At 40.6% G+C, this 25,147-nt stretch overlaps 1 protein-coding gene across 9 annotated transcripts in view; it reads left to right on the forward strand.

The window, feature by feature from the left end:
- The window catches only part of LOC101736914 (homeobox protein cut), a 180,833-nt gene that overhangs the window by 143,487 nt on the left and 12,199 nt on the right, over positions 1 to 25,147 (forward strand). For 8 of the 9 annotated variants that reach the window (XM_012696913.4, XM_021352547.3, XM_021352549.3 and 5 more), the window contains 3 exons: positions 977 to 1,158; positions 12,595 to 12,749; positions 13,680 to 14,192. In XM_012696913.4, the coding sequence (XP_012552367.2) occupies positions 977 to 1,158; positions 12,595 to 12,749; positions 13,680 to 14,192 (850 nt within the window). The remainder of the gene's footprint in view (positions 1 to 976; positions 1,159 to 12,594; positions 12,750 to 13,679; positions 14,193 to 25,147) is intronic. The other variant, XM_021352557.3, reaches the window with a different exon arrangement.

Raw genomic sequence — 25,147 nt, forward strand, 5'->3', positions numbered from 1 at the left:
GTCAGCACAGACGAAGCTTTTTCTTGGTTTGTTTTATTCATTCTTCTAAATTAACTTACAATAAAATACAACTTAAACACCACCTTCCGTATTAAATAAGAATACTATAAACACATTGATATCCAACTGTCCGTGAGCACAGCTGAGCAGACTTAGCGACGTGTGAATTATGACAAGCTGTCTCCCATGATATCTGATGTAGAAAGAGACGGACTTGCCGGGCCGTTATCCTTTTTTTTTTAGTCCAGGGGGAAAAACCTCTGACAAAAAGTGTCCATGCCTAGAGGGTGCGCGGGGTATGCAGGTTTTGACGGTGGGAACGGACCGCGGGCCCAAGGATGTTTTTAGGTCCCTACCAAAGAACTCTCCTTACACTCACTCACCTGACCTCCGGTCCGCGTCAACATTACAACCAGACTCGCGTTCCTCCCCGAGGACACCCGACCGAGGCGATCGTCAGACCGACCAGGCAGTGCCGCTGGTGTTCTGGGATACCCCCCCTAGAACCAGCGCACCGGGTCGGAACGTGATACACCGCCGACCGGATTGCTCTTCCAGAGTACGTCCGGCGACGACGAAAACGCGGACCGTAGCTGCCAACGCGTCGTCCCGTCCTCCTGGTGCCAGCTCGCTGGAGTGACGGTAGCGTGCGGCGCAGCCTCGACCCCATTAGGTCGTCCGTGACCATCACGAGGAGGAAGCCGCCTTTTTATATTGGTGGGAGCTGGACGAACGCCCTGCTCTAATCCCCGGCTCGGCGGCGGTTGTACGACGCCAAGAGGGAAGAAAAGTTTTCCCTCTCTCGCTCCCCCACCTCCTTCTGCAAGATAATGGACTCGTCCGGTCCCATCTTCGCAACGAGGACACAGCGCGGCAGTACACGAGCGTGTCTCAAAAAGGCCCTCTAGCCTAACTTAACAACTGCATCGACCATTTTAGTTGTTCAACCAAGTAACTTGACTCGTTCTCTCCACAGATCGCTCAATTAGTAGAAGACGTAAGAAGACTGCAGGCGTCTCTGTCAGCATTGCAAGAAGCCCACGCACAACAGCTCCAGAGGCTGGAGGAGCGTCTAGATGAGAAGAAACAACACATAGCGAGGCTGGAGGCGCGGCTGGACAACCAGAGGGACTATGACGATATCAAACGGGAGATCAGGTCAGCCACGGGTCTGCACGGTGCACTTTGTATACATGCTATTATCTTATATGCGTCAAATTGCAGATATGTAGTTGTGTAGATTAGACATTACCATCTTAAAACCTTCACCGCCATATTCAAACATACAATTACCGCATGATAAGATCAGTGTCAGTACATTAATTTGGTCTGGTTTGGTTATGTCAGTTTTAAGCAAAAGCAAAGCACCCTGATACGAATGAAGTTCTTGAAATCGAATGTAATATTGTTTATTGAAACTTTGTCACATTATATTCCCCTCGTGCTGACCGACGAGAACGTGTGAGCTCAAAACGTATCTGCGGAGAACATGCACATGTCACGCCCGCGCACGCTCGCTCCGACTTTGCAGTACACGTGTATTGTGTTAAAATCAATCAAAATGCGTGTTAGTAGCGTTAGTATCGGTTGGATGTGAGGCGCTCGCACGACCGCCAGCGCCGGCTAATAAAAACCCGATCGAGTGCACATCAAAGCGTCACCACCGACAATGACAACAAGTTCATTAGGCGCTGTTTGTACAGCCTGCCCTCGCGATCGTAAACCGTTAATCGTTGTTGTTGCGCGCCGGTCGCTTCCTTGCTCCTTTTGACTCGTTGTTTAAAAAACAACTTTTGACAACTTGAGCGTTTTTTCTTGTCTCCCGGAGCAAAGAGTTCGGTTTCTCTCGAAGTCAATAAAGTTAAGTGAGTCTTTGTTCGTGAATACACACAATAGTTGTTTTTGTTAGAAATAACCAAAGGCTTGGCCATAGACACGAGTTATAATATTTAAAAGTAAATGAGTCATTTAACTTCATTTGATTTCAACTTCAGATCTTTAAGTTAAACAAAACGCTCCGTCTGTGATGAAACAAATGAATATATATTTAAATAAAATCTGTACATATATAAAAGAATTTACGACATTGTGTGTGCGTTGGATGCACGGCGCCACGCTATCAGTCAAAGGTATGCTGTGCAAACAAGATGCAGGTGTAACTTAACTCTCAAGTTATTTCTGTGTTTGACTTACAATGTTTCCTTTCTAAGCTGTGTCTTAATTAGATTGTTCATTTGACTTTTGTGATCTTGTAATGCGCCGGTGGTGAGTACTTACTCTCTGTATATGGACACCGACAATACCATGCCAAACCTCGTTCGAAGCCATGTCATCGTAGTGCAATAACGTTAATGGATAAATCTTTTTCGTTTATAAAATCTAAAATTTCTTTATAAAAATAAATAGGCAGCGGCTTGGCTCTGCCCCTGGCATTGCCGAAGCCCATGGGCGACAGTAACCACTCACCATCAGGTGGGCCATATGCTCGTCTGCCTACAAGGGCAAAAAAAGCTGAAGGTGAGGGGTAGGCGACGGGCGGCGGACGCGCAGTGCTCGCACGACCAAGTTAATACAATTCAGTTTAACACCCGCTTTACATAAACTTTACATTAATTAAACAATAAAACTGACTTAGAACTCGTATCTCGAGGTGGGTAGCGGTACCTATGTTGTTGATGTCTATGGCCTCTGGTAACCATTTAAGCAATAAAAAAATTCTAAAGAAAAAAAATCATATGCCATTAATAAAAAATAAAATCAAGTAGATACGCTTCGAATGTACACAGTATAAATTATACATAGTATAAATAGATCAGTAAGTACAGTCTGTTATCAGTCTCGTAGTTCCTCGGCCAGCTCAAGGCTCATGCATCACAGTTTCCCAACACTGCAAACACACCTAATCTCTGTACAAAGGTGAACGAACTGGTATTGCTTTATCAAGTTTATTAACACGTGCTCTTGCCGGGTAGCTCGCTCTGTGTTGAGTACAGCTCCTGCTGACAATTAGGACTATACAACTAAAATTATCCGGCCTATCATTTGGGCAGTGAGGTGCTGAAACAAGAAAACGGTTTTCAAATCAATAAAGACATTCCACATGTCTATTTAGCCTTGTCTACAACATAATGCGGGTGCGTTTTTACCAAAAAAATCCAAAACTCAATTCCTCTGTAACTGTGTGTGGACTGTGGGGTGGAGGTCCCTGATGCTGTAGTCTAGTATGGCATGTCCTTGAAACAAGGCAAGACACCCTTAGGGGCTCGACTCCCTGGCACAGCCAATCGACAATCAAGAACTGACGATACATACATCCGGTGCAGCCCGAGTCTAGGTGAGCTTTATGCAGGTCTTTGGATTGTCGTAACCTACGTGGTCCATGGTCTACAACGCGGACGAACAAATTATCTGAGAGTCTCGCAAAGGATCCATCGATCTCGTACAAGGCTAACAATCGTTCATAGTCGGTCATTAACTCTTTAAGTACATAATAAGCTTTTAGAAAATACGCTCCAGACGTACTACTACACACCTGTATATATGTAAATTGAAAAATTACAGCACACCCATGTTTTGTGCAAAACGTCGCTTATTAGAATTATTTTGTCGGAGATACAACATATCTTTAGAATGCAACGGAAAAAACAGTTAAACAAGAAATTCAAGATAAAGTCCCGCAAATTGACTGAGTGCGATTATAGAGAAATGTCTACAGATTAGTTTGCACTGCATTCGCAATGTACTTTTAATGTTTTGTAATCTACATTACTCAAAACAGACTAAATAAATATATCACAATATAGCACATAGTTTGCATTGTCTGTGGTATTTGCGTTGCGAATGTAAATAGTGACGTGGTGGAACGAGTGAATGAATCATTGATGATTCATGACTAATCCATAGAATTTGAGCTAAACAGTGGATGGTCTGCCCTCCTTGCGCCGCCGAGCCCACGGGCGACTTATGTAAACCCAGATTTTTCCCACTCAATATCAAATAAGAATTGAAATTAATACAATTAGTTCACATAAAATTAACAGAATTGGTAATACGAATATAAGTTCGGTTGAATTATTAACAGTTTGCGGATAACTCACAGCGCCCTGTAAACATAAGTAGTAACATGACAAATGAATCGACATTAAGCCGTACACCTAGGTATATAACTAAGAGACAAAATTTCAAAACCTATAAAATTAATAATTAAATAAAAATCATCAAAATAACATTTTAGTATCGATAATAATTTAATCAAATATTCTAACATTTTCACGATTTCCCAACAATTTCCTTTTTTTAGTTAGCTTTCGCATTGGTAAAAAAGACTAACCCGGGATCAATAGCTATAAATATTTTGATAATATCCTGAAAAGCACCCCACGCTTTGTTTACAGTAAAATCATTTTTTCTTACACTATTTTTAATTTAAATTTATTTTCTATTTTTTAATTGGATTTTCTATAAAAGCGTATTTTTTTAGTTTTTTTAAACTATTATTTATTTTTCATTTTTAGTTGAAATGCAACGCAGACACTCCGGGTCTCAGGAAAACAAAAAATCGCTAATCCTGATTATCCTAGTAAGGATAACGGATCAAACAGTTTAAAAGATGACAATTCAATCATCGGTCCTTAATAAGTATGCCAAATTTCGAGTTAATCCGACGTTTTGAAGACTTCAAAATCATGTTCAAAGATTCCGTTACATCCTAACATACATATGAAGCTAATAAAGCGTATTAATTATTACGATTTTTACCAAACTGCTATCGAACATAATGAGTACCGCCACCGCTGGATGCAAATAAGAAGATAAAAGTCGCGTCTACTTCTCTCGCCAATAAGTTTCTGGTGTTACCATGACTCCTCTCCACGAGTGCACGCAGCAGCTCACCAGCCTCCACATATCATATTTGATCGTGCACTTATGGCGGCTGTGTGTTGTAATTGTTTTAAAACTTTGAAAATTTTTCTTGAATTCATGCTAAAAAATCAAATTATTTCGTAGTTAACTTTTCTCAAACTTTGAGCAGGTACTTCAATGCTGCAGTCAAATATGTAATTTCCGCAAATTTTTAAAATGTGAACGGAATATATTTTTATTACATCGCTCGGTTCAAGTTATCATTAATTTTATAAGCATTTTGCTAAATGTAAAACAAGTCATCACGAAGTCGCAGGAAGCCTAAGACTCCTTGATGGATTAATTTTGTGAGCGGTGAGCGCTTCAAGTCATGTACTCCAGAGGAGGTCCCCAGACGTATTCTTTACCTGGAACATTTCCACCATAATCGGTGGCCACTTGTGACACAATCTCTCACAGTCGTGTAGCATGTACACGCTAAACGGTTCGAGATATGGAATTTAGCATCCTACCCCCGTCCACAAACAGATCGTAACAAATAACGCTCCCTGAGAAATTATAATAGACGCTGTTTTTTTTTTTTTCGTTTCCTGCTAACGTCAGTGGGAAATATAAATAGAATTATCGACGGATGTGTCTTTTTTATTTCGATTGATAATGAATTTTTGTAGTTTCGATATCAATGTTTGTCGGTTTAATTAAGTTTTGTTGTATACATTTTGGGATATCTTAATAGTAAATGTTAACTAACTAAAATATACCTACGTTAATCAATTTGACAAAAGGTCTATAGTTTGAAATACCTACCTATCAATTTGAGGAAATTGACAAAAGCTCTATAGTTTGGAGTACCTATTGGAACATCACAAATTACGTTCATATATTTAAAATATTCAGTAAAATAGTTTATTCACTCACGAAGATCGAAACTTGATACCGCATACTAAGCGAAATCTAAATAATTCGAACAAAAAAACCAATACATGAAATAGTGGCAATAATATCTACCTAGAAACGATTATCTAACATTAGCAATGTGCAATACGAGGCAATACGGAGTAATATGACACAATTGATCCGTTGTACGACCGGGATTCGTTCCCACGTGTCGTGTTCCCGGTAATCAGTCAAAAGGCGATCAGTCAACATCCTCTACGAGATAATGCGAGTACCTACGGCCCGCTCCGCTAATATCAATTAAGTTCAGAATCAACAAATAGATGCGTGGCTTCTGCTTATCGTCATTACCGACGTCTCGCTGACGAGGCGCAACACGACACCCGCCCCGCCAGCGCGCGGCCGGCGAGCCTGCCTGATGCAACACAATATTAATTCAGGGAAACACCATAAATCTAATCAATGAAAAAAGGCTTTATGCTCACAATACCGAAGTAAATGTTCAAGATAAGTAAACGACATTTTTTTTAAATTGCAATTTTAGGCAGACGAGCATACGGTCCACACGATGGTGAGTGATTACCGCCCATGGACTTCAGCAATGTCAGGGGCAGACCGTTAAGTACTCTCCACAAGCCTCGTTTAAAGAAGGATATGTCATAGCGCTCGGGAAACACCGTGGAGGGGAGCTCATTCCATAGCCGGATGGTACGTGGCAAGAAAGATCTCTGGAAACGCACTGTGGATGACCGCAGTGGCTCCAGGTAGTATGGATGAACTCTACTCCGGTGGCGCGCGGTGCGATGGTAAAAACGAGATGAAGGTATCATCTCAAACTGTAAGGTTTTGCTTTGCGAAGAGATTTTGCGGTGCATTGCACTTTAACGTGCAATCATTTATGGGGACGACTCACTGCACGTGCCAACGTACCATCAGAGGGATGGAGAATGTCTGAAAACATCAAGTGTACCCACATAGAATCAAATATGATAATAAATATTATTATGTTGGTTGCAACGTAATATTACGGTTTGTTGACATTAATAAATTAATAATAAATTAAAGTATTCTTCTGCCCGGGTACCAACATATTTGTAAAGGTAAAGTAATCGCTAAACAAGTCAATTAATTAATAAATCCGTGGTCCGCGGCACAGAGCGCGCGTCACAAACAAGTGCCCGGTGCGCTAATAGAGACATCAATCCATAAACAGTTCATCATTCACTAAAACAAACATTATATTCGTGTTATAACCAATGTTAATGTGTTATTTTTACCAATATGGCGACCGATGACCGGCGTCTTTGATCATCAAAGACGTTCGGATCAAACGCGCCGACAGCGACAACATAAAACACAAGCAAACAACAATAAACACCATTTTTTTTAAAAGTCATAAACTATCGAGTGTTTCATCACGGGAAATCGGACGTTATAAATATATTTTAATGTTCATATATTGACGATATTATGAATTCGATTTTACGCAGAAAAGACTCAATAGTAACTTCATAACGTAGGTACACAATCCAGTACCCAAAATCGGACAAGACGATTGCACAAAAATATAATGGTTTATATACCGGTTTTGTGGGTCGCCAATTGGTTTCAACAATGGCAGGAGTCAAACAATAATTTGTAAAATCACACCATGAGTTGTTGACTGATTGGCGACACTTTAATTATCTTTCATATTTGATTCATATTTCATATAATAAATACAATATGTGTTATATCTACAATAAATTCACTAAAGTAGGTGCCATTGCCATACTTCTGCCATAAAGCACCCGTATTTGGCTGTATAGAATGGGAAATGAGAATCATTTCTCGTAGTGTCAATTGTGTCCTAAAAACGCGTAACATCATTCATCGACACCCAAAAAATGTAGTAAATTTCGACTAATGCTATTTTTAAATCTAGTCAATGACATGCATTGAAAATTCTAGTTGGTCTGTCTCTCAGAATAATCCAACCTTTTTACGGAGTTGCGTGGTTCCTTGATTCATCATGTTTTCTGTCTCACTTCTCCTTGACGATACGATCACTTCAATGATATTTGTTGATAATTTTTGCAAATTAACCTGTGCAAAAAAGAATACAATACTAATTCCTGTACAAATCTTGTTTTACTATTTGCATACAAATTCATCTTACGTGTACGAAAGATGAAGGAAAGCGCCTCATCGTATGCTTCCCTTAAATTGTTTTATTCTAATGTGGTGTTTTATAATTCTAGTCCGCTTCCTACGATTTGTGAGGATAATCGCGTGCGATCACATTCACCATAAAATCACCGAAGGCACACGGTGAGCGATATAACCGTTGATACCCGATGACATAGTATCGGCTCACACGACACGCTGATAGAAAAATAAACGGAAAACACAATAGAAAAAAATCCATGTACCCATTTCAATTATTGCGGCGAACACGCGAACATTTGTCTCGTTTCCCATGATCGGAGCTCTCCTAACAAAAGACGAGGGGAACATAGTAATCCTGTAAGATCTATAATTCCCGATATAAACAGTCGGAGGCACCTGTAGCGGTTTATTGCTTATTTATACTCGGCCTCTGAAGTCGGGATTAAGTTATAGCCAGCCTCCGAAGATTAAAGCTTAATAGAGGGTGGGAATAGATTGATTCCTGAGCGGTTCAGCGCCAAATCTGTGCGGAGGTCGCGGGACTCTACTCACACCTCTCTTACTCTCTCTCTCTCTTGTTGTCTTGTCGGCAACTCGACGTGATATCTTCACAAATTTGTTTGTGTTCACCGGCGCTATTTAATGTTCAGCGTTGTCAATTGTAAAGTAGTTAATGAGGGACATCTCGAGGTTGATATCGCCCGTTGTGTGTCATTAGTGATCAAACAAAAAGAATAAGTATCGCGCGAAGACATAGTCGCGTCCACAAAAACTGACTATGTTGACGTTGTTTGGGAAGAAAAACTTAAAATGTAAGAAAAGCAAATAACGAATCCAAGCATCGGTTATCTCGTGTTTAATTAACATTAAGCACACAAGTGATTTACATATTCGTAGCGAGCGCTCGGGCGCGTCACTCGCGCTGCTCTGTTTGCCTCCTGAGTATCAATACGACGGGCCCGCGAGCCTATCGCGGACACCTGTCTCCGTTTGCTTAGGCGGGTGTTTGTCTAACATTTAACGAAAGTTTAGCCTAACACTGTCGCACACAAATTATCAACTAATTTACGTTTCCCGACTTTTTTTTTATGTAACGAACGCCCGTCCGCTATTGTCTCACTCGCCTAGCTCTAGGAACTAGAGTCAACACGACACTTTGTCGAACGAATGAGTTTGACCGTTCCTTATATTGTTACATTGGGAACGCGAATGGTCGCAGAGGCGTTCAGGAATGTTATTGACCGATCGATCGGTTCCGATTGGTCAGCCGGTGCGGGAGGCGGGGCGCGCCTATCGTCGGCCGATCGCTCTGCTGATAATGGCTGGTGTTTGCGTCAGCGTCATTGTTTGAGAACACTCGACGAACACACAAAAAAAGATAACAAAACAACGATTCGATCACTGACTGATTCTAATCTCCGATCGAATGAAGAGACTGACAAATGACACGTCTCCCGCGTTATTGTTAATATTTTTATCAGAAGTACGAGTGAGTATACAAGGAGGGACGTGGAGACGCATGGACCGTCAAAACGTCGCTCCGACCGCCGCGCCGAGAGCTCAGAAGGAATTCGTAATTAGCTAATCAATATTGAAGCATCCTTTTGCAGTTACTCCATAGAAATATGTCTTTGATATCTCGCGAGGAGTGCGAGGAGGGCGAGGTCTCCCCCGCTTCGAACGGAACGCGATCAATCAAAATCTGTTTGTAATTTTAAATGGTTCCTGACAACCGAGATAAAAAGCACATTCCAGCAATATTTTACTACAGAAATAACTTAAACCCGATTAGTAGGTACAAAGAGATCATTTATTTTATATATATATACGAGTAATGGAAATCATAGTAAAATTACTTTATGTTTGTTACATATATTGGACTTGTGCTTGGACCGCACCAAGCTAATGCTCTCATCCACAGTGCATCTCTAGAGATCTTTCTTGGCTCACACATTTGGCTCCACGGTCTACCGGCTCACTGGACGGTTTTTCAAACGAAGCTTGAACCAGTCCTAAATATCGGATAGCAGTACAGCTCTGCCCCTGGTATTGATGCCCATAAGCATAGTTAACCACTTACTCTTACATAGCCAGCGCGCACTCTAAGAAGACGTGGACCATGCTTCAATTCCAATAATTGAATCAACTCCACAACACACATGATCTAAAGCCACAAAAACTAAACAATTAGGTCAGGAAGCTTTTAGAAGTTTAACGACCTAACGATTCTCACCCTACATGAGCTTAAAAGCTTCTTTGTCTTTAAGTCTTAAAACATTTTGAATATTTAATAAGTAAGTGAAACGTTGCGCGTTTGTTACACTTCCCTTTTGTGAATAAACGTTTGAGTCAGTCGCAAGAGGGCGCCGCGGAGCAGCCCCAAGCTTGGCCGGAGAGCTGGGAGCACGATCACTCGCATCCCAACTACTTCTTTTTATTGGTTATTTCGACTGTTTCTCGTTAAAACATTAGTGACAGTGAGAGGCAGCTAGACTGAACTTCTCTTGTGTCTTCCGATCATTCGCCTTCCGAATTTATTTAAAGGGGTCCTCAGTGACTGGCCGCGGTATGGCTCGACCCCGGGTGACGCTGACATCAATAAACGACGGTGACCACTTACGACCGGGTAGCAGTAGGCTCATCTCCCCTCGTTCGAATATTACGCAAGGCACATGGAACAAATGACTCCACCAAATAATGAAAAATCAGACAACAACTTTGTAATTTTTTATTGCTTAGATGGCTGGACGAGCTACAGCCCACCTAGTGTTAAGTGATTACTGGAGCCCATAGACATTTACGGGTAGGTACCACCACCGCGCGGACTCACATGAGGTCCTACCACCAGTTCTTGGCCTAATTCGGATAAAAATGTAAAAGTTAGCGTTTGGTTCCCGAATGAAACACCTTTATTTAATTAAGCAGCCCTATCTGCAATATCATAACAACATCTTAAAACTCCAGGTGACAACGTTAACCCAGTCTCCATCCAGTAGGTACACGCCAAACTCGAACTATGTAAACAAGTTGTAAGCGAAACGAAAACGCTTCTAATGTACAAAGTTTTAGAAATATCCTCATTAACATTCGCACGTGATACCGGGATACAACTTGAATTTTGTTTAAGAAATCGATACTTGGTCACGATATACTAATAGTACATTTAGAATGATCTGAAACAAATAATTAGGATGTAAACTTTTTGAATTAAGTACAGGAGTCAGACTCGAGATGGTGTGTCCCGTCTGTCGAGATTCATTAGTTGGTATTGCAGGTTTACTCCGTTGTACACATGAACTCAATCGCCTTTTAACTCGAAATCCTAAAACTATAATCGAATATATTATATCGTCTAAAATCAATTGTACTCAAATTACGTGCAATACATTCGAGACAATTACCTGCAGAGACCAGGGACCGCTCTCAACTCTAAACAATACAATGCGACTAATTCTAATAGTCGTCCTCCCTCCCCCGTGCAGGTGGGAGGCCCCGTCCCCCACACTCGGGCGGCTGCGACCGATCAACGATTTAATTGCCGATAACTTATATCGTAATTAACCTGCAATTATTCTCTTCTAGCGCTCACACACACCTCTTGCGCTTCGTGAATTTTACTTCATAGGTTAACTTTGTACAGTCGCGCGTCGATTTTCTTCAAAATGTGTTAACGAATTACTTTTATGATAACGAAGTAAAAATGTGTGAAATAATTGAAGTTGGAACGCGAAATTAGCAAAAGAAGTAAATATTACCTCATTTCTATTCATAGCATAATAATTATAACAAATCGACACAATAGATACAAGGTTATGTTTTTAAATACGTTGGACAATAAAAAGCTTGCTGAGACTTTAACACAAAAATACTCAAACTAATTAAAAATTCATCTTAATATTATTTTAATAATTTTGTATCTCAAAATGCCACTCATAAATAAGTGAACAAACTGAAGAGCATGTTGGATGTTTAATACATTTGATTCGTGGAGCACAGATAGGACAAGCTGAAATTATCGGCGTAGAACGTAAAGGGCGCCTTATCTCCTAATAGCCCTGAGGTACCTTTCAAAAGGGACCAATCTCAATAAATTTATGAAAGGAGTATTGCCAATAAGGGCACCGGGATATCCTATTAATTAAAATACTTAATTAATTCACCTGAAATTGTTTTAATCAATTCAGTTTCGCTTAATTTATAAGTAGAGAGATATCTGAATCTGCGTTGGGTATATGTAGGTATATATAGAATCAGAATTGTAACATCTTTATACTTTATATTATGTTAACTTTACATTTATTAGCGTGCTGTTGCATGCAACACCACTGTGTAAGAACGGGCCACACTGCGCTCGCGACGGCTGCTCGTGCCGAGTCGGCGTCTTGGAACCTCGTCCTTCTAAGGAGTGGCCGAGTGTCCTGCGATAGTTTACTCTGTCTAGCCGCAGCATATACGAAATTTTAAGCTTTCTCGTTCTTCGTATTTGTGATACGAAATAAAATACGCTCTATAAAGCAAAGTACACTTCTATCTTATGACCATCTATGAATCAAATATTATAGTTATTGTGATAGAGATCCCCAAGACCCTGGCTCCCACAAGTTCGAATAGTGAACTGATACGCCATATACGCACCCTATTAGTTAATATGGTGTGTAGCTAAAGTTAGTTGTGTTGTTGTCGCAGCATGCTTCGATCGTTGGACCTCGGCGCCGGCGAGCGGTCGTGCGACAGGTCCTTAGAGCGGAAGCCGGCGCCGCCCCGGTCGCCGAGCGCCGCGCCCACACTGGACGAGCGGAGCCCCGCCGAGCGCGAGCGGAGCGCCGAGCGACGAGACGCAGGTATGTGCTCACTCCTCATCCTATAACTTGACTAAATTTTGAGCGTCGATATAAAGCGACGGAGGGCGCCCGCCGCCGCATGGCCTTCACCTGCCACTGACTCCATCCTCGGTACCGAAGGAAACGAGTCAGTCTTGATAGATTCGCACTTAAGATACGCTTCTCTGCGTTTACGGTGCAACCACGAACGGAAGATTCTAATCTTCGAAATCATAAAAACGATACTTCATGCTCTCGGTGAACTGTAGTAATGACGCAACCTCGCTGCATTACTTGAAATTCAGATGTTTGTCGTTTGTTTTTTCTTAACGAAAACGTATTTAGTATTTTCGGAGAACGTGACGATATGGCGCGAACTGTCGCCAGCCGGCTCACTTGTGACTTATAGTCTTAGGTACGTGTCGAACAATTATATATTCACACACGTTCTCAATCTGGTCAAGTTGTAAGCGAACTGTTCTGTGTCTGTTTAACTGTAAACAATATCTTTAGATCGAGGACTTTATCATTACTAAACGATCGTACGTCGATCGCAAAACGTTGAGACGTTTATCGTCCACGATCGATCCTAAGCGCGCCCCCGGCCCAGTGTGGGCTCCCGGGTCGGCGTGGACACGTGCGCTCGTCCGCGGCTAGTGCGCGCTCGTCTCCCTACACCGCCGCCGTAACGATCCACGCGCGGAGTACGAGGGCTCCATCCAGTTCCCACCACCTCGCCATGCCGCTCACGGACGCGCGTAACCGTTTCAAAACATTCAGCTCCAGCATTAGAATTCGACATGAGAGACGCCGCGCTCGCACTTAAAATTCGTAAGTCGTAGAATTGCGACGCTTACGTGCGCGACGACCTCCCCTCCCCCGCCCTCCCCGTAGCCCCGAGCCCCTCCGTCCCACTCCTCGTGTTCCCGCGTGACCGTGCTCTCATCGCAGGTGCCGAGGAGTGGCCCAGCACCCCGCCGCCGCTCAACAACAACACGACCCATCACAACAACAACGGGCCCACGCCGCTGCCCCTCCCGCCGCCCAGCCCCTTCAGGTTTGAGGAGCACCGCCCCTATCGGTTCGCGGAGGACATGGGTCCGCTGCCGCCGGGGGCGCTGGTGGGTCGGCTGGGCGACTCACTGATCCCCAAGGGCGACCCCATGGAGGCGCGGCTGCAGGAGATGCTCCGGTACAACATGGACAAGTACGCGAACAGCAACCTGGACACGCTGCACATCAGCCGCAAAGTGCGGGAGCTGCTGTCCGTGCATAACATCGGCCAGAGACTGTTCGCCAAGTACGTGCTGGGCCTCTCGCAGGGCACGGTGTCCGAGCTGCTCTCGAAGCCGAAGCCCTGGGACAAGCTGACGGAGAAGGGCCGCGACTCGTACAGGAAGATGCACGCGTGGGCGTGCGACGAGGCCGCCATCATGCTCCTCAAGTCTCTCATTCCTAAAAAAGGTACCGCTCTTGATATTTTACAACAGGGTAGTTAGTTCCACTGAAACAATCGGCTTTAAGCTTCAGTATAAACACTGATTGCTAGAACAGTACGTTGTCAGCGATCTGTTCTTCCGCCCACATTACATGTCTTGAGTAAGCGCTCCTATACGACATTATGGTGAGGTTAGTGCATCAGTCATCACCAGAGCACTACGCAATGCCCTCTACGCATCTACGTACCATTCGTTCGAGATAGTTTACTTAGAGTCAGGCTCCTCTGTCAAAAGGGAAACTAATCAAAATTATAATAAATTTCCATTCAGAGTACTTAGAATTGTTTAGCGCCATAATAAAATTAAGTATTAAATTAGTGAGTAAGATCGAACATACTGTTGCTGGTACAATTTCCGCTCCCTTTGGCGCAATCTTCCGAGCGACTTGACGCTATCGGAGCTCGACAACATACCTGACAATAGACCTCATCAATCACCGACTTCACCTCTTTCGTGCACCCGATAACCAAAACCACTAGACCTCCGATTAATATTGCAGTAAAAGGAGCAATGGATCTTGGCATTATTGTCTGTTCTTGCATCATAATTTATACTATTACGCTTGTTTTTAAGATATAAATATACCTAAGTTTAAGAGGCAGTCATTTTTACTTGAAATATTGAATAAGTTTTCTTTGTCCAAGACTCGATTAAATACTAGCATTAAGTTATAATAAATTCAATTTCGATTTGTCGTATAATGTTCGATTGCTGGCCTACAGTGAAATTGACGCAGCAATACGCTAATAAATTGAAATTGAATTATTATCATGAACTTTTCACGCTTCCGATGCAACATTTTATATTTTTGTGTTTTATACTTTTTTCCAATTTTTATTTTGTTTTCCCGACCCTGTCCTTCTGTACCCGTACCTACTCACTCCGCGTGCAGGGCGCCGCGGGGGCAGGCTGGGGGGAGGGGAGTGGACTCACACTCTGTGCTCTCACTCTCAGAACCGCATTAAATTCCATAAATCATTTTTACTTTTCTTTGACTTTTTTTTTTCAGAAAACACTTAGGTATCTTTAATGATCATGACACTGATTGATATCGTTACGGGCGTCAAGCTTAGCCATACATCGCCTCTCTATACCTCGACATAGCTCCGCTCACGCACAGGACGAGCTGCGTGTCAGAACAACCTGACTGTTAAAATTAAATCTATCCCGAGACACAACAAGAGAATCTATACGGAAAATCCTGCCAAAAAAAATTAAAAAAAACCTAGCCAGAAATCGTAAAGCAGTGTACACATTAACGACAATGGAAACCGATGTATAAATCTGGATGAGACAATGGGCGAACGAGCGGCCGCCTTTGTCCACATCGATACGGACCCGGTTCAAATAGATTGAATTTCAGATAATTCGGGACATTTTCTTATTTTCCACGGAATTATGCTCCTCCCGTTGTTTCGTCCATTGTTTGCGGCTGGATCGGACGTGCCTTGTCTCTTTACACGTTTTCTAATTCGTAAATACGACGCACACAATAGATGACTATTTGGATCGTCTCCGCGTCCAGCTCGACACAGCATTAACCTACTCAATTGTATGTTTTTTAATTTAGAACTCGCTTGCGCGTTCTTTCAAACATGACATCAAAACGTTCAAATACCGAGATTGCTGGTTTATTTTCACTGGTAGTAGAACCTCTTGGGAGTCCGCACGGGTAGATACCACCACCCCGCCTATTTCCGCCGTGAAGCAGTAATGCGTTTCAGTTCGAAGGGTGGGGCAGCCGTTGTAACTATACTGAGACCTTAGAACTTATATCTCAAGGTGGGTGGCGCATTTACGGTTTTAGATGTCTATGGGCTCCGGTAACCACTTAACACCAGGTTGGTTGTGAGCTCGTCCACCCATCTAAGCAATAAAAATAAAAAAAACAACCGCGCCGATGGTAATGTCGTCTAATGACAGCGCGCCGGTCTCGCTCCAGTCCGCTTCCGACACGTGGGAACCACTCCCTGACCACCACTTGACGTCCAACATAGGGACAGAATCAGCGTGCGTCAGCTACGTGTAAAGTGTTTACATCTCTGCGTAGGTCGGATAGTAGTAGGTTCCTATTAACTCTCCCATGGAAGAAGTAAATAATTCGTAACGTTACAAAACATGTTTTACGACCGTGCAAACGCGCTGTGTGTGTATGAAACTCAAGTACCGGCCGCGAGTCGGCTGTCCGCGATTGTTTCGCAACACAACATTATGGATCCGTACCGTGGGAACTGGGAAAATTCACTGCAACGTAGGTAAATGACACAGTGCGTGGAGGACCGCTCGACGGGTAATAACATAATATCAGATGTTCGACCATACTACTCGTATAGAACGATGTACTGTGCACGGTGTACTCAATATAAGTACTTATTCAACATCAAATGTCACTGCGGTTAAACAGTTAACGATTGAAAACTGATTCGTAGCTCCAAAATAAAAATGACTATGTATGTGTGTGATCTGTCTGTCTGACATGACTTTTGTCTATTGTATTAAAGGTGCTGAATTATTTACAACAAAAATAGGCAAAATATAAAGTACTCTAAATTAATAAAACGGTCAACTGAGACATCGTGAGATGAATAAGTGTTAGTATTGATCCGTGCCCTGTAGAGGTGGGCCTCAGATAAACACTAGGCGAATGTTAAAAACTATCCACAACGAACCGCGTTCGCTCTGATTCAATCAAACATTGCTTATACTCAACTTACACTTATATTAACGATTAGCTGACCCGGCACACTTCGTAGTGCCTCAATCGATAAATAAAAGACCTAAACTTTTGTATAAAATAAACTTAAAACAAACAAAAGGAATCCGTCCGACGGGGGACACATCAAAGGAAAAACAAAATTATTATTTTTATTTAATTCCGAGAATTTTCATACTTATCTACCTTTTAAACCTTCTCTGGACTTCGACAAATAATTCCAGATTAAAATTAGCCAAATCGGTCCAGCCGTTCTCGAGTTTTAGCGAAACTAACGAACAGCAATTAATTTTTATATATATAGAAGAGAAGATAGAAGATAGATTATATGGTTTTTTCTGTTGATCGTATTAATGTTTCAAATCATGTCTAAATAAATCCATACATAGTACAACGAATTCCCTCCGCGCTGCTAACTCAAAAACATAAACACAGTCAGTACGTCGGTCGTGTGTGTGTGCAGAATATATCCGTGTACGAGAAGGTTTGAACAAAGTTTATCTTCTCGAAAGCATTTGAAGCGTAGCGTGAAAATCTATTTTGAATGGGCCAGTATCGGCCGCGGCAGGACACCCGGAGGCTTTATGCCCGAAGTTAAGCGCTCTCGACGCTCTCCGCGCTCCCGACTGCGAACTCCCCTTACACCGCACTTAGCTTAACGCTAAGCAAATTTTAATATTCAATTGTGCTTTTGAACGAACCAGATATGTTTTAGTTCGTCCTGCTGTCGATCCGTGCGTGCGCTACGACTGTATAGTTTCCGTCAAAGAAAATATGTCTCGAGCGTCCTTTTCGATAATTGTAAGCCATAGATAGGAACACGGCTGCCTTGACCTCTCCAAGACCGCAATTGTCAGCAATCCGCCCTGCCCTCGTACGCTCAGGCCCGGCGTGGGTGCGACGCGACAACCTTTACAATGACCGTCTCTTCGTTATATCGCCAAATAAATTACGTCCGCAACACGGAGTAGTCACAAGTCGTTAGTGAGCTGAACGTAAAGTTTGCGAACTACCCTTTGATTCGCGACGCTTCGGCAATACGTTATCAATGGCGGGTCACGTTCGGAAACTACACGCTCCCCTGTCAGAAGCGTTTAAAAGCAGAGCCGAAAAGTTGTTGGGAGTGTATTAACCGCGCGCCGATACAGTCCGCGCGACACTCAACTTCTGAACGCATTAACGAAATTCGCTTTATGAATTTGTATTTTTTAGCTGGTCATTTTAAACTTAAACGGTAGGCAGCTGAGTAACGGCTGAGTAGTCTCTGTATATGGACACCGACAATACCATGCCAGGCCTCGTTCGAAGCCATGTCATCGTAGTGCAATAACATTAATGGATGAAGCTTTTTCGTTTATAAAATCTTAATTTTTTTTATAAATAAATAGGCAGTGGCTTGACTCTGCCCTTGGCATTGCTGAAGTCCATGGGCGACGGTAACCACTCACCATCAGGTGGGCCGTATGCACGTCTGCCTACAAGAGCAATAAAAAAAAACTTCAAATTCGAAATTTACTACGTTGTCACAATTGACTGAACGTGAGATTTCGTTTTTAACACGCTTTTATTAGCTTCAGACTGTTAGTATGTACCTATGTATGTATGTAACGGAATCTTTGAACATGATTTTGACCCCCTTCAAAACGTCGGATTAACTCGAAATTTGTTAAAACACAATCGTCTATTAACAATATAAGAATAGCTGTAATCGCATTACTAACAATTGAATTTAAATTAGCCTTAAACTAGTCTAAAAGCTTCCTGTAAACGCGTTCAATCAGACAATTATCAAAATTCAAATTACCATTTCGGATCGTGTCGATTCTCGAACGCAAAATTTTCGTCAGTCACCATAATAGGTCGATTAACAAGTCGTAATTAGGTTGTTAACGACAATATCACATAAATCATAAAGTTAACAAACACGGAAACCGTTCGCTGATCACATAATAATTACCCGATACACCCGCGCTTTGGGATTCGGAAGGGATACAAAAAGGTTCAAGCTAAAAGTTGCCAGTTCCTACTCTCCCCTCGTAATATATAATTTCTTACGTTAATATCAATTACATACCTACATACTCGTAATTAAATGAAATATTTTAAAACCTAATTTTTTCATGTTGGCGATCATTATGTGGCCATCTGTCGGAAGGAAACGTAAACTAAAAACATCATTTTTTTTAGCAGAAACGCAAAAACTTGGAATACGTTCGCTAACGAGCGCACCTAATTGAACCCGTGCACTCGACACTTATAAAATTACGATTGGTACAAACAATTTCACCAAGCAATTATCGCTAAACTCATATCAGAGACGCTCAGGGCAAAAACCATAAGATGGCCACTTAGAAAGCTGTTTGAAAAACCAAATAAGCCTTTAAGAAGCATTTACGCAGAAATATCTCTGTAGAAACGTTGGAAAAAGTTGTAAATGTACTGAACAATGCACGTGTAACGCCATCTACCGCTGAGTAGCCGAGACTAGAGGTCAAGAATTTCCATCGGGAATGTTAGCAATGCAGCGGTCGCTTTGATGGCTTCCAACGAAGCAATCAGACCAGTTTAAAAGCATATTTATGATTATAATACGTTATATTATATGTTTAAACACGGGTGAGTGAGTACACATGATTGTCACGGCTTTACTAAAACATTCGAGCGAAAAACGGACTGAGATTTTTGTAAATATCGGAAGAGACTCAATTTTTTTAAGTTTGTTTATGAATATTTTACTTTAATTTGAATTAAGCTGATATAAATCAGTAATTAACTGTTAAGTCGTAGTATTCATTAACTTGTCTATGCCGCGATGGCGTGTCTATTAAAGGATTTATTCACCGGAAAACATTATTAGTACTCTGCGCTGATATTCTAATTTAATGGGAAATTTTATACAAACTATTTAAAAAAGCAAAGATGAATTCGCATTTGAAAATTGAAATAAATACCAATTTTTAATAAAAATGGCGGATGCCAGATATCATAAATGAAATTAATTTACGGTTTAAGCTAGCGTTTTTTTATTAACATTTCATTATTTCCAACGTTTGAAACATTTCATAGTTTCCTGTGTTATTTCATAAAATTAAAAAAATATTATTATAGAAAAATAGTCAGTTATAGAATATTCAAATGTCGATGAACAACGTCCAGCCGAGCGCGACCACGGAAACTGTGCTGAGTGCGAGTTTTTTAACGTCCTCGATAGCGTAAAAGTTAACCAAATTTGTATGAAGTTGGAACAGCGCTCCTAGAGGCAAACGTAGGCAAACGTTCCAACTCCATATAAATTTGAGTTAACTTTAACGCTATCAATAACGTAAAAAAACTCGCATTAGGCACACTGTACAGTAGGTATGGTATGGTATCGGGTAAAAAGGAACGCTATTGTTTTTTTAGTTTATTAATATTTTTAATAAAACGTTGATTTTGAAGATTTTGTTTGTTATCAATAACTAGATAGGTAAGCAAAGCTTACGTTTCAATAAAAGTTGATTATGTTTATGACTTTTTTCTATCAGTTTTGAACATTTGAAGTTAAGTAATAATACAAGTTAATAATACAAGGACAATCAAAACTAAAGATTGAACCGCAAACGTAACATTGAGTATGTCTACGCGACAACCGAACGTGACAAACACTATTGAGTATTAATATCAGTTCAGATTGTAATACATCTATATATTAATACGTGAAGGAAAAACTTTGTATTCCTTTTTACGAAAATTGCGCGGACGGAGGAATATGAAATTTCCCACACTTATAGAGAATATAGAGAAGGAGTGCAGAATGTTAATATTTTTTAAAATTATGCCTAAAAAATACATTAAATCAATAAAACATTACACACACTACATACCCTGTATTTGACGCACACTCGCATGCAAACTGTTTATTTATTGTCAAACTTTTGTTCTTTACGTCTGTGGTCAAATTGAGAATAGATTAAATATTGTTTGTATTTATTAATGCTAGAGGTCCCGCAGTAGTCGAAATTCGACTATAATTAATTGGAATTGTAAGTTTGTACACTATTATGATTGTATTTTATACTTCTATAATCATAAATTTCGCCAAGACTATACTATAAATAATATTAACAAAGACAATACTTAACGTATTCTCAATTTGACCACAGACGTCAAGAACAAAAGTTTGACAATAAATAGTATGCATGCGTGTGTGCGTCAAATACATGGTATGTAGAGTGTGTAATGTTTTCTTTATTGATTTAATGTATATTTTATGCATTATTTTAAAAAAATATTAGCATTGTGCACTTCTCTATATTCTCTATAAGTGTGGAAAATTTCATACTCCTCCGTCCGCGCAATTTTCGTAAAAAGGGATACAAAGTTTTTGCTTCACGTATTAATATATAGATTTTTTTATAGTTCTATAGGCTTTGCGAAATTTGTGATTATAGAAGTATAATATAGTCTTTGAAAATAGAATCATAATAGTGTACAAACTTACAATTTCAATTAATTATAGTCGGATTTCGACTACTGCGGGACCACTAGTATTATTAAAATAGAAAACGACACTCGCATTCGAGACGCGTATTTAATGCTGAAGCTGAACCTCAGCGCCACCGCGCGGCGGACGGAAATAAAACAATTACTTAATTGTCCAGAGCGAGGTGTGAGATCTTGTCGCTGGAACAAGATTATGAAGCCGAGCTTGTAATCCGACTAAATGTTATACTTACTTTGTAGAGAAAGAACTTTTTCGCGTTCTTTCGAGGTCACGACACTATAAATTACATATAGTAATGTGAATAGTTTCAGTGGTCAACTTAACAGCTGAATATGAAATACCTTCTTTTGTAATAAGAGGTTATTCCTATTTATTTCTGATCCAAAACTATGCGCTTCGATTTTAAATTACGACTTAACTTCCCAAATGAAAATCAAAACATTTTTTTATTACAATAGGTCTCCGCGGGCACTTTTAAATGGTCACACCACCCACTCGGAATGCAGCTCTGTCACTTAATAGAGTCAGCATGAAAATAGCCAGCTCTTTTCATAATATTAATATGTGTACACAATTAAATAATTACAAGATATTATTAAATTAGTACTTTTTTTCTTTTTTATTGCCCTTGAAGGCAGACGAGCACACGGTCCACCTGATGGTGAGTGGTTATCGTCGCCCATGGACTTAAGCAATGCCAGGGGCAGAGCCAAGCCGCTGCCTGCCTATACATAGGTAGTTAAAAAGTTAAGTTAAACTAAAGGGAAGACGGCTGCGTCACGGAGCACGGGAGACAGGGCGGGTGTGCCCGTGCCGCACGGGCTCAAAGTCGCGTGCTTGCGTCATTCACACGGATTTAATCACTTTTAAAAATCCAAATCCAAGTTAAGATCCGAAGGCGTTTTTATATATGTTGAATATTGGAAATATATTGTGGCCTCGCCAAGTAACGATCTAAGGAATCTTTGGAGGCGATAAACATTAGTCGTGTTCATAGAGCATTTAACAGGCAGTATCAGAGGAAGACAGCGATGTCGTCATACCGATAAAACTTTACTAATAATCTAAAAAAGCAACCCCTTCCTTGCAGCAGCAGAATGGCTTCGAAATATGCGAGCGAATACGTTAACAATATCATTGAAGTCGGCTGTAATATTTCAACGCTCTATTTTAGGCCGACTATTAAACACTAACTGCGCTTAAGACTAATAAAGCGGACACACACTCGCGACAAGCCGCGCCGACTAATGCGCTGCGCCGATACAACAAGTCAACGGCGATACACTTGTAGCTGCTAGAAACGACAAAAATACATCATGCTTGAACGATATTGACAATGAATTACGTTAAATCACTCCATAACACTGCATTTTACTACTGACTCAAACTGGAAACACACTCATGGCATCTAAGACTTCAAATTAACATTCGCTGCAGTCTATAGACATTAAAAACATCAATTTCCTTCTCTTGACTTTAGACATTATATGAAAATCATTAGAAATTTCATTGGCATCACATCTAACATAACCTCATAATTGCATTGCGGCAGAAATTGGCTAGATAACGGAACCGACCCGAGCGAGCCAAACAAGCCCAGAAAAATAATAATGTCCAGCACACACGATTGTTAATAAAATTATCGTCTAGTTTGTACACTTGAGGAGGAAAAGCGAAAGTGAACGCTGTTTGAATCCGAAATTAGCGGCAAAACTTAACATAAGACATGTTTTTATGAATAACATCATATAAACTATAGGCTTAAAGATTACTTGCTTAAATCCATTCGTCCAAAAAATATAATAGTGGTGATTTTCTTAAAAATATTACAAAACAGCAAAATATATTTTTTAGCATTTATTGGTCCATGCGAAGCTAAAAATATCTACAAATAAGATATTGTTTAAAAATTATTTAGCGTGACGAGACGAGACGAACTATAACGGTCATTAATGCGTCGATCGGTGCACAGACAGCCGCTTATTGATTAAAACAGCGATTGATTGCGAAACGACACGCCATCAGGAGCCAGGGCCGCATCGAATACAACGACTAAGGACCGGCTAACGGATTAATACTGGCAACATTGTAACACAGATCCAACTTTTTAGTAAAGTCTTGGTTGTCTCTGGTGATCGATAGTGGATGTACAAGTTTATCAATTAACACATTTAATGTACCGTGGAGGTGGTTGTACTTTTCCATTATTAATCTATTGGTTTATGGTTTTCAAATTACTTGGATTTTTTGTAAACGCAATGAATAGTTACTGTCTTACTTCTTAAAATACGTAATGGATTTCCCTTCTCGTAATTGCCCTGGGGAATCACTACGACACTTCTGTCTTTAAGCCAGGTTTGAAAAAAACTTCTCAGCGGTTGGCCAATGCATATTATTATGTATATGACTGTACTCACAATCACGTGATACAACAATTTGTTAGCTAGAATTATATCATAAAAATCAACGAAACATTATTTGTATTGAGACAAAAAGTCTTCTTAATAAATTAATACCTACATATGTATACATGATATTTGTAATTAATCAGGCTGGGAAGTATTCGATACAGAAGACGACCGCAGTCCGCAAGCGATTATTGAGTTAACCGTTTATATTTACGTTTATATCTGTTATCCACCGAATTAACACGTACATCACATCGGAATAGCGAGTCATTCACGAGCTCTCATTAATCCCCGCTAATTATGCAAGACAACGGAGCAAAGATGTAAGATGGCCGAACACAAATCGTGTCCGCACTGACAGCTTAAACAGGCCATCCCGTGTGACAGAACTGTGATTTAAACAGGCAGGGAAACGTGTGCAATTCATTAACACGAATAATAATTCAGGGAACACTTAATTTCCTATTAAACTGTTGTTTTAAATGCGGCACAACAAAATGGAGATGGGACGGTTTTGGCGCCAAGAATTTCGATTTTGGAATTATTTTGAATTCAGGTCGACCGTTAGAATGTTGCCAATACATATTTTCAATATTCAATGTCACCATTTATTATTTTGTGATTGGTGACCGATCAAATACTTCGCAGGCATATTGCCATGTATGAACAAGTAGACTGATTGATATTTATCGCAACAAGTTTATGAAAAAAGGATTTTAAATAAGTTTCTATCACATTAAACATCGAGCAGTACGCGAAATTAAACTACATATATCGAAAAAGATTATTTGAAATTTGTATCCAACACTTTGCTGCTGCACTTTATGAGCCGAGTGTGTAATTAAGTGTTGGTATTGTTCCCCGGGGGGCGGGGGGCGGGGGGTACGATGACGGTGGAATTCGGTTATTACATTAAAAGACTTGACGCGAACACTTCCCCGGATACCGGTAAAAAGTTTTGTGTTCTCCTGGGAATCGATACAAGCTCTATCCATAGATCCACTTCTACGAGTTACTAATGCATACCTTTGTACAACCGTTGCCAAAACAATTCGACAACGGTTGCCCAGAAAACTTCTAATGTTATAGTATTCAATATTATTTTTAGTAATTGTATAGAAAATAAAATAGCATTGTAAAATCATAATGACAAGGATATTACATACGGTTTAAACTCAGGCTCAAATTTTCTATAAGTTGGCGGTAGTTGGAATAATAAATTATCCATGAAAATTTTAAAGTATTGAAAACGTCAGAAATTGTAATATAAAATAGAACACAAAGTAAGACTCGTGATATCCGGATTCTGGGTTCAT

This window comes from Bombyx mori, chromosome 16, assembly GCF_030269925.1.
Source record: "Bombyx mori chromosome 16, ASM3026992v2".
NCBI classification, from domain to species: domain Eukaryota; kingdom Metazoa; phylum Arthropoda; class Insecta; order Lepidoptera; family Bombycidae; genus Bombyx; species Bombyx mori.